Source organism: Anolis carolinensis, chromosome 3 (assembly GCF_035594765.1).
Source record: "Anolis carolinensis isolate JA03-04 chromosome 3, rAnoCar3.1.pri, whole genome shotgun sequence".
NCBI classification, from domain to species: Eukaryota; Metazoa; Chordata; class Lepidosauria; order Squamata; family Dactyloidae; genus Anolis; species Anolis carolinensis.
In genome coordinates this window covers 83504704-83516953 of record NC_085843.1, presented here as the reverse complement: position 1 = coordinate 83516953, position 12250 = coordinate 83504704, and the positions used below count along the sequence as shown (strand labels likewise).

The following is a 12250-nucleotide window of genomic DNA, read 5'->3' as shown; positions in this document are numbered from 1 at the left end:
TTGTAAATTTTAGTTGGCCAATAAAGGTATTGCTATTTTCTGTATTTTGTATTTCGTTTTATTTTCCTGGATGAAAAAATATCCATTCAACCCATGTTATCTTGGCTTTTGACATTCTTTTGTAATTGCTGCTTGTACAATAACTGAGACGTATGTCTTCCATTTATTAGCAATCAGGAAAATGACATCCGTATGTTTTTTCATGGCATTGCTTTTGGTGCTGAGTATAGTGGCAGTTAGAGCCCACTAATTATGTTACATTCCAGAACAAATCAAATACTTTGTTATCCACCTTCCCAGGTCCATGTAGCCATTCATATCAATGTACACACTTTTCAAGTAACTAGAGATAACTGCCCCCAACTAACCTAACAGTTGCCAAGCCAAGCTCCAGACTAGTCTTTTGCACTAAGTGATCCAGCCCACTTACAATTCGTAGTCCCTAACACAATTAATCGGAAATAAGTTACATAGTTTACAAAAAGCTTTATTCCAAAGCAACCACAAAAGGGATTGCAGTTTTAACTTGTTGCAACAAAGAGAAAATGACTCTTCCAAAAGTTGGATAAAAATTTACTGTGGCAAGAACTCTCCCTCAACATCTCTGGCAAGAGCCCACTCCTCCTCACCCAACCCTTTCTAGCAAGTTTCTTGTGTATTGGAATGACCTGCGAGCTGTCACATATGTAACTTCAGGCACTTGGCGCCATGGAGCACTAAAATCAGGTTCTCAAGACTCCAGCACTGAAGTACCATATGCAGTTAATGTGGAACATTGGGAGAGATGTAAAAAAAACCCTTTATGGGGGTATTTTTTAAAAAGATAGAATGCAGTGGAAAACTAACTTTCAAAACAAATTCTAAATGTTGCTTGTTAAAACACACAAAGTTCCAGCTCAGCCCTGTACAGATTTACTCAGAAATAAGATTGCCTGTCTTGCAGCCCAGCCTTCTGTTGTTAATTGGAGAGATTTTGTTACCAGAGATAGAAGTAAAAAACAGGGCCTGAGAAGAAGTCAAAGACACGCTCTCAAACTAGATAATGATTAGTTTTCCCATGAGAACTTTTCGTGGGCCCTGTACTCCCTAATTCTTACAGACTTGGGATTCTGTTAAAAGTACTTTGCAGTGTATTCTCATTGCGGTGTCAACATTGCTTTTCCTCGGAAGAGGTTCCAGGTTCCAGCTCCTTGCCTTGACTTCTGAATCCGTGCCGAGTTTCCAATTCCAGGAGAGCCGCGCCGAGCTGCGACTCCCGAGTAGACCTTGCCTTGTTACCGTGACTTCCTTGTTCCTGAATTGAGATTGACTTCTCTTTGTTTACCTTGCTCCTTTGACTTTGCTACGGGGACTTTCCAAGTGGATTTGCAGTGTTGTTTCCACTATTGTTTCATGGACAAATTTTGTTATCTAAGGGAAGCTATTGAGCTTCACTTGTGGATTACAAATTGGACATTGATATAGACTATATATTATGGACTATTTCTTACTTTGACTTTCCACCTTAAATGCGCATAGACCTATATATTTACTCTGCTTCAATAAACAGCTTGTGTGTTATATTGGCTCCTGCCTGGTTTTCGAGTGCTCACGCTGCTTTGGGGTGCAACAGTCTTCAAGTTGTGGAAACTATCATGCAGTTTTCTGGGGCTGAGAGTGTGTGACTACTCCAAGGTCACTGAGCAAAGTTGTAGTCCAGTGTTCAAATTGCTATATCAAGCATCCTCAAACTGCGGCCCTCTAGCTGTTTGGGCCTCCAACTCCCAAAATTCCAGACCATTGAACAAGTTGGCTGGGGCTTTTGGAGGTGGAAGCCTAACAGCGGGAAGGCCGCAGTTTAACTATGCCTGCACTATATTATGTTGGCTCATACTAAGATCTAGAAACAAAACATTTCAATGAAATGTTATCTTGTAAGCCGCCTTGAGTCTGCATGCGGAGAAAGGCAGGGTACAAACATTCTAAATAAATAAAAAGTAAAGCAAACTTACTTTTTCAGGGCTACATTGGCTTTCATTTCTCTTAGTCTTAGAAAGCTTCAACATTGACCATATAATGTTATTTAAAGCCAACTTGAGGTCATGGTGGTCACAAAACACAGACTACCAATGAGCATGATAGAGCATTTAAAAACTCACCGGAAAGCCCTAGTTCAGCCAAAAAATGCATTGCAACTGATCCCTTTGTATCCCAGATCCAGGGCAAAATTGCTCCATGAAATCCGGAGTACATTATAGACACCCACCCCTGTCGAAGCACAGCAGTCCTGAAAAATACCCCAAGGGCATGCCTGAGCAGCAGGGGAAAAATTGACGCCCTAGGAGGGATAATTGATTACCTCTGCTGCTGTCACTTTCCCTTTTTTGTTTTCACCCCATATGCTTCTGATGCACTAATGTGCATCTCTCCTGGAAATGAGGACAAAAAATCCTGCAAAGCAGGTTTCATGTTCAATGTTGCTGTATGGTGACCCCACACATTTTATAGGCAAGGAATACTCAGACATGGGATATGCTAGTTCATTCCTCTGAAGTACAGCTGACAGCAGTTGTTTTTCACTGACAGTTTTTCTAAGAAGGTCTGACCCTGCATAATTTCAAGATCAGATAGGCTCTGGTGTCTTCAGAAGAATATATTGGTTTAACTCAGATTGTATTCCTGTGTCATCTTAAGGGTTGGGGTGTTGGCCCCCTGGTGAGGCTTTGTGCCTGCCAGGCTGAGCCTGGGAGTGACAGGAGAGTTGCAGAAGAGAAGGCAACGCCGGTAAGGCAGAACCTTTGTGGGCCTCGTGAGTTTGTTGCAGGCAAAGTTCCAGGCAAAGTTTAAAACTCCAATACTGCTGTTCTTTTACTGCCCCTCCCTGAGCAATAAACTGGGACTGAAACCCCAGGGAGGCACAGGTCACACAGGAGGAAGTCCTTGTGTTGCAAAAGGGATAAGAATGAAGAACAAACAAACAGAACAAGCGAAAGGAGCAAACGGGAACCTGGAGTGACAGAGAGGGAAGGAAGGCTCCGCCTGCCATTGCTCTTTGCTGTTAGACGCTGAGACTGCGTTTAAAGAAAATCGAAGCCTTACTGTGGTTGCCTCTAACATCTAGATGCCAAATTGCCTTCAAGGACCCCTCCATCGTCCCTTTCTCCTCATACCTTGTGGGAAGAACTTTTCTGGGATCAGCTTACTGTAAAACCTGAGGCCTCCACCTGAGCCTGGGCAGAGAACACCATCAGTTACTGGCTTATTTCCATTCCAGCCGGAGTGTGGGGCACAGAGTCGCTGTGCCAGCTGCTGTTTTACACTGTTTTACACTGCTGGCCGGTTCCTGCAGCTGCTTCCTGCAGTGTTAGCCATTGCCTATCAGTGTCGGTCAGTTTCTGCCAATAGCCACCATTTCCCACTGCACCGCTGTGCCAACCACCGTTTCCCGCTGCCACCACCATTGCCCGCTGCCGGCCATTTCGCCTTGTTTTGCCATCATGGGCTTATTGACTGGACCCAGCTTGGAACGGCAGCTCCATCATCGCGGTGGGTGGCAGGATGATCTTCGTTGCTGCCACTGATTATCATTGTGGGCGCTGTGTGGAGAAGGAGGACTTTTGGAGTCTAGCCGCCAGTGACCTGGCTGTGGTTTGTTTGTTTCATCTGGGCCAAAGACCTAACTATTGCTGTGTCAGCGTGGGCAGTTCGCTGCCCCCAGTTGGGGAGTTCCATCCTCCATCATCCATAAGACCGAAAGCACAATTCCACTCCTTGGGGCCCTACCACTGCATTGTGTTAGCCCGATAAGTAACTATATTGACTGGGTCTGAGCGCTGCCTGCCCTACCAGCCTTATCTAACCTTTTTTTGGCTGCTTTGGTATCCGGGTTTACCTGAGGATATATTGATTTCATCTACTAGACCAACATCTGGACCAGCACTTTATCTTACTGCTATAATTTCTACAATTTATTGCTCTATTGTTTATTGCTGCTAACATCTGCTATGAAATTCCACCTGACTTTTATGAATTGTGTTTAGTCCTATAATATGACGCTGCTAGTGGAGGGCTAGGGAGGGTTGCCCGTGGAGTTTTGGGGAGAGGGGGCCTGTTACCGACCCAGTATATAGCCATAACCCGTCCTGATTTTTTATATCATAGCACTGAGTCACTTTATTTCTTAAAATTGTATAACGCTGCGTTAGCTACTGGCATTTAATTGAGAACCCATTATTGTTTTTAGCTCTCCATGAGCCCCTCTCCCTGTGAGTTTTATGGGAACCTATGAACTAGACCCCCCTGTCTTTGCACTGTGCACTTTAATATCAAGCTAAGGAGGGGGGGGGGAGTTACAAAGCTTTTTAGTGCACTTTATTCTAGTAACTCCTAAAGGGGGGGGAGAAAGGAGTGGCTTGTCTACATCTATAGCCAGTGTTCTTGTCTCCAGCTATAGCCAGTGTTAGCCAGATGTTAGAGAATAGGGAGAGGGGCCATGTAGAGGGAGGGGGGATGTCCGCTAGCCGAGGAGCCCCCATTGAAGTTATTCAGGGGAGGAGGAGATGCGGGAAAAGGAGACCAAAATTAATTCGGCCTAGGGAGAGATTTCTTGTAGATTTAAAACGGTCTCCTGATATGGTAAATTTGGATATCCGGGCTGGCGGTCCCTTCGGACTAAAGGTGGTGCTGTTGAACGCCAGGTCTGCAAATGGAAAAACCGCAATTATCCAGGATCTTATCCTGGATGAACGGGCAGACCTGGCGTGCATAACAGAGACCTGGCTGGATGAGGCGGGTGGGGTTAATCTCACCCAACTCTGTCCTCCTGGGTACTCCGTGCAGCACCAACCAAGATCCGGAGGGAGGGGAGGCGGAGTCGCAGTGGTCTACAAGGATTCCATCCCCCTGACCAGGTGCCCCATCCCGCAGTCAACCTTGTTTGAATGTGTCCACCTGAGGGTGGGTGACCGGGACAGATTAGGGATTCTGCTAGTGTACCGACCACCCCGCTGCACTACAGTCTCCCTGCCTGAGCTAGCGGGGATGGTCTCGGGCCTGGCGTTGGAGTCCCAGCGGCTTATTGTGCTGGGGGACTTCAATGTCCATGCGGAGACCACCCTGACTGGCGCAGCTCAGGACTTCATGGCCACCATGGCAACCATGGGGCTGTCCCAATTGGTATCTGGTCCCACCCACAGAGCAGGGCACACACTTGACTTGGTTTTCTGCCAGGGATGGGAGGAAAGTGGTGGTGTGGAGGAGCTCACCATCACTCCTTTGCCATGGACCGACCATCACCTGATCAGGTTTAGACTCGCTGTGCCCCCCAACCTCCGCAGGGGTGGAGGACCTAATAAAATGGTCCGCCCCCGGAGGCTTATGGATCCGGATGGATTCCTGACGGCTCTTGGGGAGTTTCCCGCTGCCTCGGTTGGTGATCCTGTCGATGCTCTGGTTGCCCTCTGGAACAAGGAGGCGACTAGGGCAATAGACACGATTGCTCCGGAACGTCCCCTCTCGAGTACCCGAGCTAAACCATCTCCTTGGTTCACCGAGGAGTTGGCAGCGATGAAGCGAAAGAAGAGGGGTCTAGAGCGCGTGTGGCGTTTGAAGCAGAACGAACCAGACCGAGCACGGCTGTGCCTTTATTTAAAGGCATACGCCGCGGCAATAGATGCTGCTAAGAATGCTTTCTTTGCAGCTAATATTGCGTCCGCAAAGAACCGTCCGGCAGAGCTGTTCCGAGTTGTTAGAGGTTTGTTGAATCCCATCTCTCAAGATGGGATCCCTGACAACTCGGCAGCCCGCTGTGAAGCATTTGCTCAGTTCTTTGCGGACAAAGTCGCTCTGATCCGCTCTAGCTTTGACACCATATTAATGGCAGCTTCCGAGGATGTAACACGAGCTCCTGCTTGTCCTATTTTGATGGATTCATTTCAATTGGTTGAGCTCGAGGATGTGGACAAGGTGCTTGGAGAGGCAAAGGCTACCACATGCATCCTAGACCCCTGCCCATCCTGGCTGGTGAGAGAAGCCAGAGGGGGATTGGCCGAGTGGGTGAAGGTGGTGGTGAATGCCTCCCTTCGGGAAGGCATTGTTCCAGCGAGCCTTAAATTGGCTGTGATCAAACCGCTGTTGAAGAAGCCATCACTAGATCCCACTCAATTGGACAGCTATCGGCCTATTTCCAATCTCCCCTTTTTGGGCAAGGTCCTGGAACGTGTGGTGGCTGCGCAACTCCAGGCATTCTTGGTTGACACTGATTTTCTGGATCCGGCGCAGTCTGGCTTCAGGCCGGGGCATGGCACCGAGACAGCCTTGGTCGCCTTAGTCGATGATCTACGCCGGGAACTGGACAGGGGGAGTGTGTCCCTGCTGGTTCTGCTGGACCTCTCAGCGGCCTTCGATACCGTCGATCACGGTATCCTTCTGGGACGCCTCGCGGGAATGGGACTTGGAGGTACTGTTCTGCAGTGGCTCCACTCATTCCTGGAGGGTCGGTCCCAGATGGTGTCATTGGGGGACGCCTGCTCGGCCCCACAACCGTTGACTTGTGGGGTCCCGCAGGGGTCAGTACTGTCCCCCATGTTGTTTAACATCTACATGAAGCCGTTGGGAGAGATCATTCGGAGTTTCGGGGTCCGGTGTCATCTGTACGCAGATGATGTCCAGCTCTGTCACTCCTTCCCACCTGTCACTAAGGAGGCTGTCCAGGTCCTGAACCGGTGTCTGGCCGCTGTGTCGGACTGGATGAGGGCTAACAAATTGAAACTGAATCCAGACAAGACAGAGGTCCTTCTGGTCAGTCGCAGGGCTGAACGGGGAATAGGGTTACAGCCTGTGTTGGACGGGGTCGCACTCCCCCTGAAGACACAGGTTCGCAGTCTGGGGGTTCTCTTGGACTCATCGCTGAGCCTGGAGCCTCAGGTTTCAGCGGTGGCCGGGAGAGCCTTCGCACAACTCCGCCTTGTGCGCCAGCTGCGCCCGTTCCTTGGGAGGTCTGACTTGGCCACGGTGGTCCACGCTCTGGTTACAGCTCGTTTGGATTACTGCAACGCGCTCTACGTGGGGCTGCCTTTGAAGACGGCCCGGAAGCTCCAGCTAGTACAACGGGCGGCAGCCAGATTAATAACTGGGGCGGCTTACAGGGAGCGTACTACCCCCCTGCTAAGCCAGCTCCACTGGCTGCCAATATGCTACCGAGCCCAATTCAAAGTGCTGGTTTTGACCTACAAAGCCCTAAACGGTTCTGGTCCAATTTACCTGTCCGAACGCATCTCCTCCTATGAGCCCACGAGAACCTTAAGATCATCCGGGGAGGCCCTGCTCTCGATCCCACCGGCCTCACAAGCACGGCTGGTGGGGACGAGAGACAGGGCCTTCTCGGTGGCGGCCCCTCGGCTGTGGAACTCCCTCCCCAGTGACATCCGGCAGGCTCCATCCCTTTTGGGGTTCAGGAAGAAGCTGAAGACCTGGCTATGCGCGCAAGCGTTTAATGAATGAACTCAGTTAGCATTGACATGGATCGGATTAAGGCTTTTGCACAAGGTCTGATGGATGATTGGTATATATATTTGGTGTTGCATTGTTTTAAATTTTATATATTGTATTTTATTATGTTATTTAATTATTTTAACTGTTTTATTCTTATTTTATTGTATTATGATGTACTGGTAGTGATCCTACCAGTTGTGTAAGCCGCCCTGAGTCCCCTCGGGGAGAAGGGCGGGGTAGAAATATTGGAAATAAATAAATAAATAAATATTCCTGGGTCCCCAAACTTTTTAAACAGGGGGCCAGTTTACGGTCCCTCAGACCGTTGGAGGGCTGGGCTATAGTTTTTGTTTTTTTTAAAAAAACTATGAACAAATTCCTATGCACACTGCACATAACTTATTTTGAAGTAAAAAAACAAAATGGGAACAAATATAGCCTCAATGTTAATAATCATAATAATAAAAATAATCATAACCATAATAAAAATAATAAAGAGGGTTGGAAGAGACTCCTTGGGCCATTTAGTCTAATCCTCTTCTGCCTTTGTGCACCAAAAGCACAAGCAAAGCACCCCTGACAGATAGCCACCCAGCCTCAATGTTAGTAATAATACCCGTCATTTGATACACTACTGGAATTGTGAACTGGACACAAGCAGAGCTAGATGATCTGGACAGAAAAACAAGAAAACGGATGACAATCCACTACTCATTACACCCGCGTAGTGATGTCAACAGACTTTACCTGCCCAGAAAATCAAGACGCAGAGGGCTTCTGCAAGTGAAACAAATGGTAGAAGAGAAACATGCTTGGCAGATTATGTGAAAGGCACTCAAGAACTAACATTGAGGGAAGTCAATAGTAGTAAACTGCTTCAAGTGCAAAAGACAAAGAGTGAATACTGTAAAAACACAATCCAGAGCAGGTGAGAAAACTGGCAAAAGAAGGCTCTCCACGGACAGTTCCTGGAAAAAATTGAGAGCTAAATTGGCAAAGAAAAAACATGGATGTGGCTCACAAATGGAACTTTGAAAAAGGAGACAGAGGGCCTGATTCTGGCAGCCCAAGAACAAGCCATTAGAACCAATGCCAAATAAGCCAAAATTGAAAAGTCAAGAACAGATCCCAAATGTAGACTCTGCAAGGAAGCAGATGAAACAATAGATCACATCCTCAACTGCTGCAAGATCGCACAGACAGAGTACACAGTTGCTCAGATGATTAATTGGAACTTGTGCCACAAATACCATCTGCCTGCGACAAATAACTGGTAGGGTCACAAGCCAGAAAAAGTTACAGAGAATGAACATGTCAAGCTACTCTGGGACTTCCGAAATCAGACAGACAGAATTTTGAAGGACGATACTCCTGATCTCACGATCGTGTTAAAAAAGAAAGTATGGATTGTCGATGTAGCAATCCCAGGTGACAGCTGGATTGAGGAGAAACAACTGGAAAAGCTGACATGAGATGAGGATTTAAAGATCAAATTACAAAGACTCTGGCACAAGCCAGTCAAGGTGGTCCCAGTGGTGATCGGCACACTGGGTGCAGTGCCTAAAGACCTTGGCCTGCACTTAAACACAATCAGCGCTGACAAAATTACCACCTGCCAGCTGCAGAAGGCCACCTTACAGGGATCTGCGCGCATTATTCGCCAATACATCACACAGTCCTAGACACTTGGGAAGTGTCCGACGTGTGACCCAATACAACAGCCAGCAGAGTGTCTGCTGTGGACTCATCTTGTTGTGTTTCAAATAATAATAATAATAATAATAATAATAATAATAATAATAATAATAATAATAATGACCCCTTGGGCCATTTAGTCCAACCCCCTTCTGCCATTGTGCACCAAAAGCACTAGCAAAGCACCCCTTAATAATTAATTATTAATTAAATAATAATTAAAATACCATTATAAACAAGCAAAGCTTTGTAAGACATGCGCCGGGGGAGAGAGGAGGTGGGAAAGGCATGCACTTTTCCCTCCTCCCTCACCCCGTTCAAACCTTCCTCAGTGGCAACGGGAAAGGTGCATGCGGAATGAGGGAGGAGGGAAAGGTGCTGCAGGGGCCCCCGGGCCGTAGTTTGGGGACCCCTGTTGTATTGCAAACCAGGTTTAATGCAAACCTTCTCAGTTTAGAGAAGTTCTCAATTTCCTTTATCACTAAACAGCAAAGCCAGTGAACTGGGATCATGGGAGTTATGATTCAACAATATCTGGGATCCAATTTTTGGCTGGGTTTACTTAGAGGAGTGTGAGTGAGCCATTTCCACCCCTCACCCCCTCAGATTCTCTTTTTTAAAGTTATAGCCATAGTTTGTAGTAAAATCCAAATAAACAAAACTGTATAGCTTCTTGTAGACAAAACCAGAATTTAAAACTATGATTTGAATTTTTGTGGACACTAAATGGGGAAGCGGAAAGAAAAGCCGTCGAAAGAGGGAGCCTACCCACCCATTACTAATTTACTATCCTTGTAGTCATGGCTTTGGAACATCTGCATTGAAGCATTTTTGTTAACGGGGCTTTTGTTAACGGGGGAGGGTGAGAGTATCTGACATTTCTATTTCCCAGTTACCTTTGTTTATCTGAGAATATAAGTATTATATTGAAATGGAATGGAAAAGGTGTTTGCAGCTTGACTAATTATGCCTCTGATATTATAAAAGCCATTTTAATTTGCATTGTTTTGTATTTATTATTAACACTCAGAGTCCTTATATTGGGGGAAGGATAGGATAATTAAATACATTTACTTGCAAATTAATATGTTTTACTTACTTCCTGTACAATTGTTATGTTTTACTTCCAGTACTATTATGCGCATTACATTTGTTCAGGAAATACTTGAATTATATAAATTTTTAAAAGATTGAATTTTATATCCGTTCATTTATAGATGTTTAAGCCCGTGTTACTACTAATTTGCTGCTAGTATTTAATAATGTATTTAACAAATTATTTTCAACTCAAGTATGAATAATGCTGTATGACAAGCGCTAGAATGTTGTCAGAACTCAGTCAACAAGTGTAAATATTCTGTTTCTAAGTGTATGAGTTACCTTCCTTAAAGCATCTACAAACAATTGAAATTTCTCTTTGATAAGCATTACATTTTGAATTTCTCATTTATTCATTTTGATACTCCACTGAATTTTCTTTAAGCTTTGTGTGCTGATCCTTATATATGAAGCTTAAAACTAATGTAACTTCCACATTTTGGTTTACATGTGTATGTGTATTTTCTCCCCAGGGCAATTAAAGCATTTCGGGAGGTGCTTTATGTTGATCCCAGCTTTTGCCGCGCCAAGGAAATTCATTTACGACTTGGGCTTATGTTCAAAGTGAACACAGATTTTGAGTCCAGTTTTAAGGTAAGAGGTCTTTTTTAATGAACACTGATGTTTTCTACTCAACACACTGTATGTATTTTGCTACAGTTTTATTATACTGATCCATTACTGCTTCACCCATGGCACTGTATTTCAGAAGGAATAAGGAACACTTTATGAGTTAGTGGGTTCTGGCTTGCCAATTTGCAGAGATCCTTTATTGAAATAAATGTGGGATTCTTTAAAGACATAGGTGTGCTACTCCGTATCAGTATGCAAATAAATTTTATAGCAACATTGAGATTGAGAGAAAGAAGTTGACAGTAGGCTTGTGCATGGATTCATTTTGGACATTGGCCTTCGGCTTGTTCGGACGCCCATAACGGTAAGGGTTCTGCTACCATGTTTTTTCGACCAAAATGAACTACACTGCTGCTGGTCGTGGCTACCTCTGTTCTATTCAGGATCATGAGGCACACGGAGAGGCTGTTGCGTGCTTGCATGGGGTTTCCCTGTGAGCCCTGCTGTGTCTGTTTAATGGGGTGAGCGCCTCCATTGCTCAGTTGTGTCCTGGCTCTAGAGAGATGTGCTTTAGTCTGATTGCCAAGCCACGTGCTTGCAGCTTTAGCTTTTGGCTTGGCTCATTTAATCTAATTTTATTTTTTGATTTTCCTAAATTTTCCTAGATTATTTTATTGATTTTTTAATTTAGGAACTGGGAGTTGGAAAGTACAGGTGGGTGGGTGCACAGTGTTTGGGAACTTGTGGGTGGGTGTGCTTTCCTTTTAGGGTGGCTCTGAGCTTTGAGTCACCCTTTAGCCTTTACTAAAGCCTTTCACTTCTTTTCTCTCTCCTCCCTCCCCTCTTTCAGAAAGTACTTTTGAAAGATTATAGACATTAATAATTATAGGAATTCCAGCAAATAGCTAAGTCTCATTCTCAGAAAAACCTACCTTCCTAAACCAACCACCAATCCCTAATAATTTCTTTCATTTGCAGTCTCATCACAAGTTCTCTCTGTTGTTTTTTATATTTCTCTGTGTGTTCTCTGACTTCTTAATTTTATTTAATAATAATTATTTGGCTGTTGCTTATAATAATAAAACTATTGGGCTTCTGTGGAGGCATTGCCAAGCCAACAGAACGCATTTTTCGGCTGTGGACCAAAAACGGCTTTTCGGACGAACACCTGTTTTTGGGAGGTGCGTGAAAATGGATCAGCGAGTCTGCCGAAATTCAGATAGCAGAAACGGATCATGGTTCAGCCGATCTGCACAAGCTTAGTTGATAGCATAAGCTTTGATAAATTTAAGTCTACTTCACCAGATGCATGGAGTAAAATGTATAGCTACGAATGACCAGGTTCAGACAGTCCCCAAGTTACAGACAAGTTAGATTCTGTAGGTTTGTTCTTAAGTTGAATTTTTATGTAAGT

General features: G+C 45.3%; 1 protein-coding gene across 11 annotated transcripts in view; it reads left to right on the top strand.

Moving 5' to 3' along the window:
• kdm6a (lysine demethylase 6A) overlaps positions 1-12250 on the top strand; it is a 218523-nt gene that overhangs the window by 95223 nt on the left and 111050 nt on the right. For all 11 annotated transcript variants that reach the window (XM_062975178.1, XM_062975175.1, XM_062975176.1 and 8 more), the window contains exon 6: positions 10737-10857. In XM_062975178.1, the coding sequence (XP_062831248.1) occupies positions 10737-10857 (121 nt within the window). The remainder of the gene's footprint in view (positions 1-10736; positions 10858-12250) is intronic.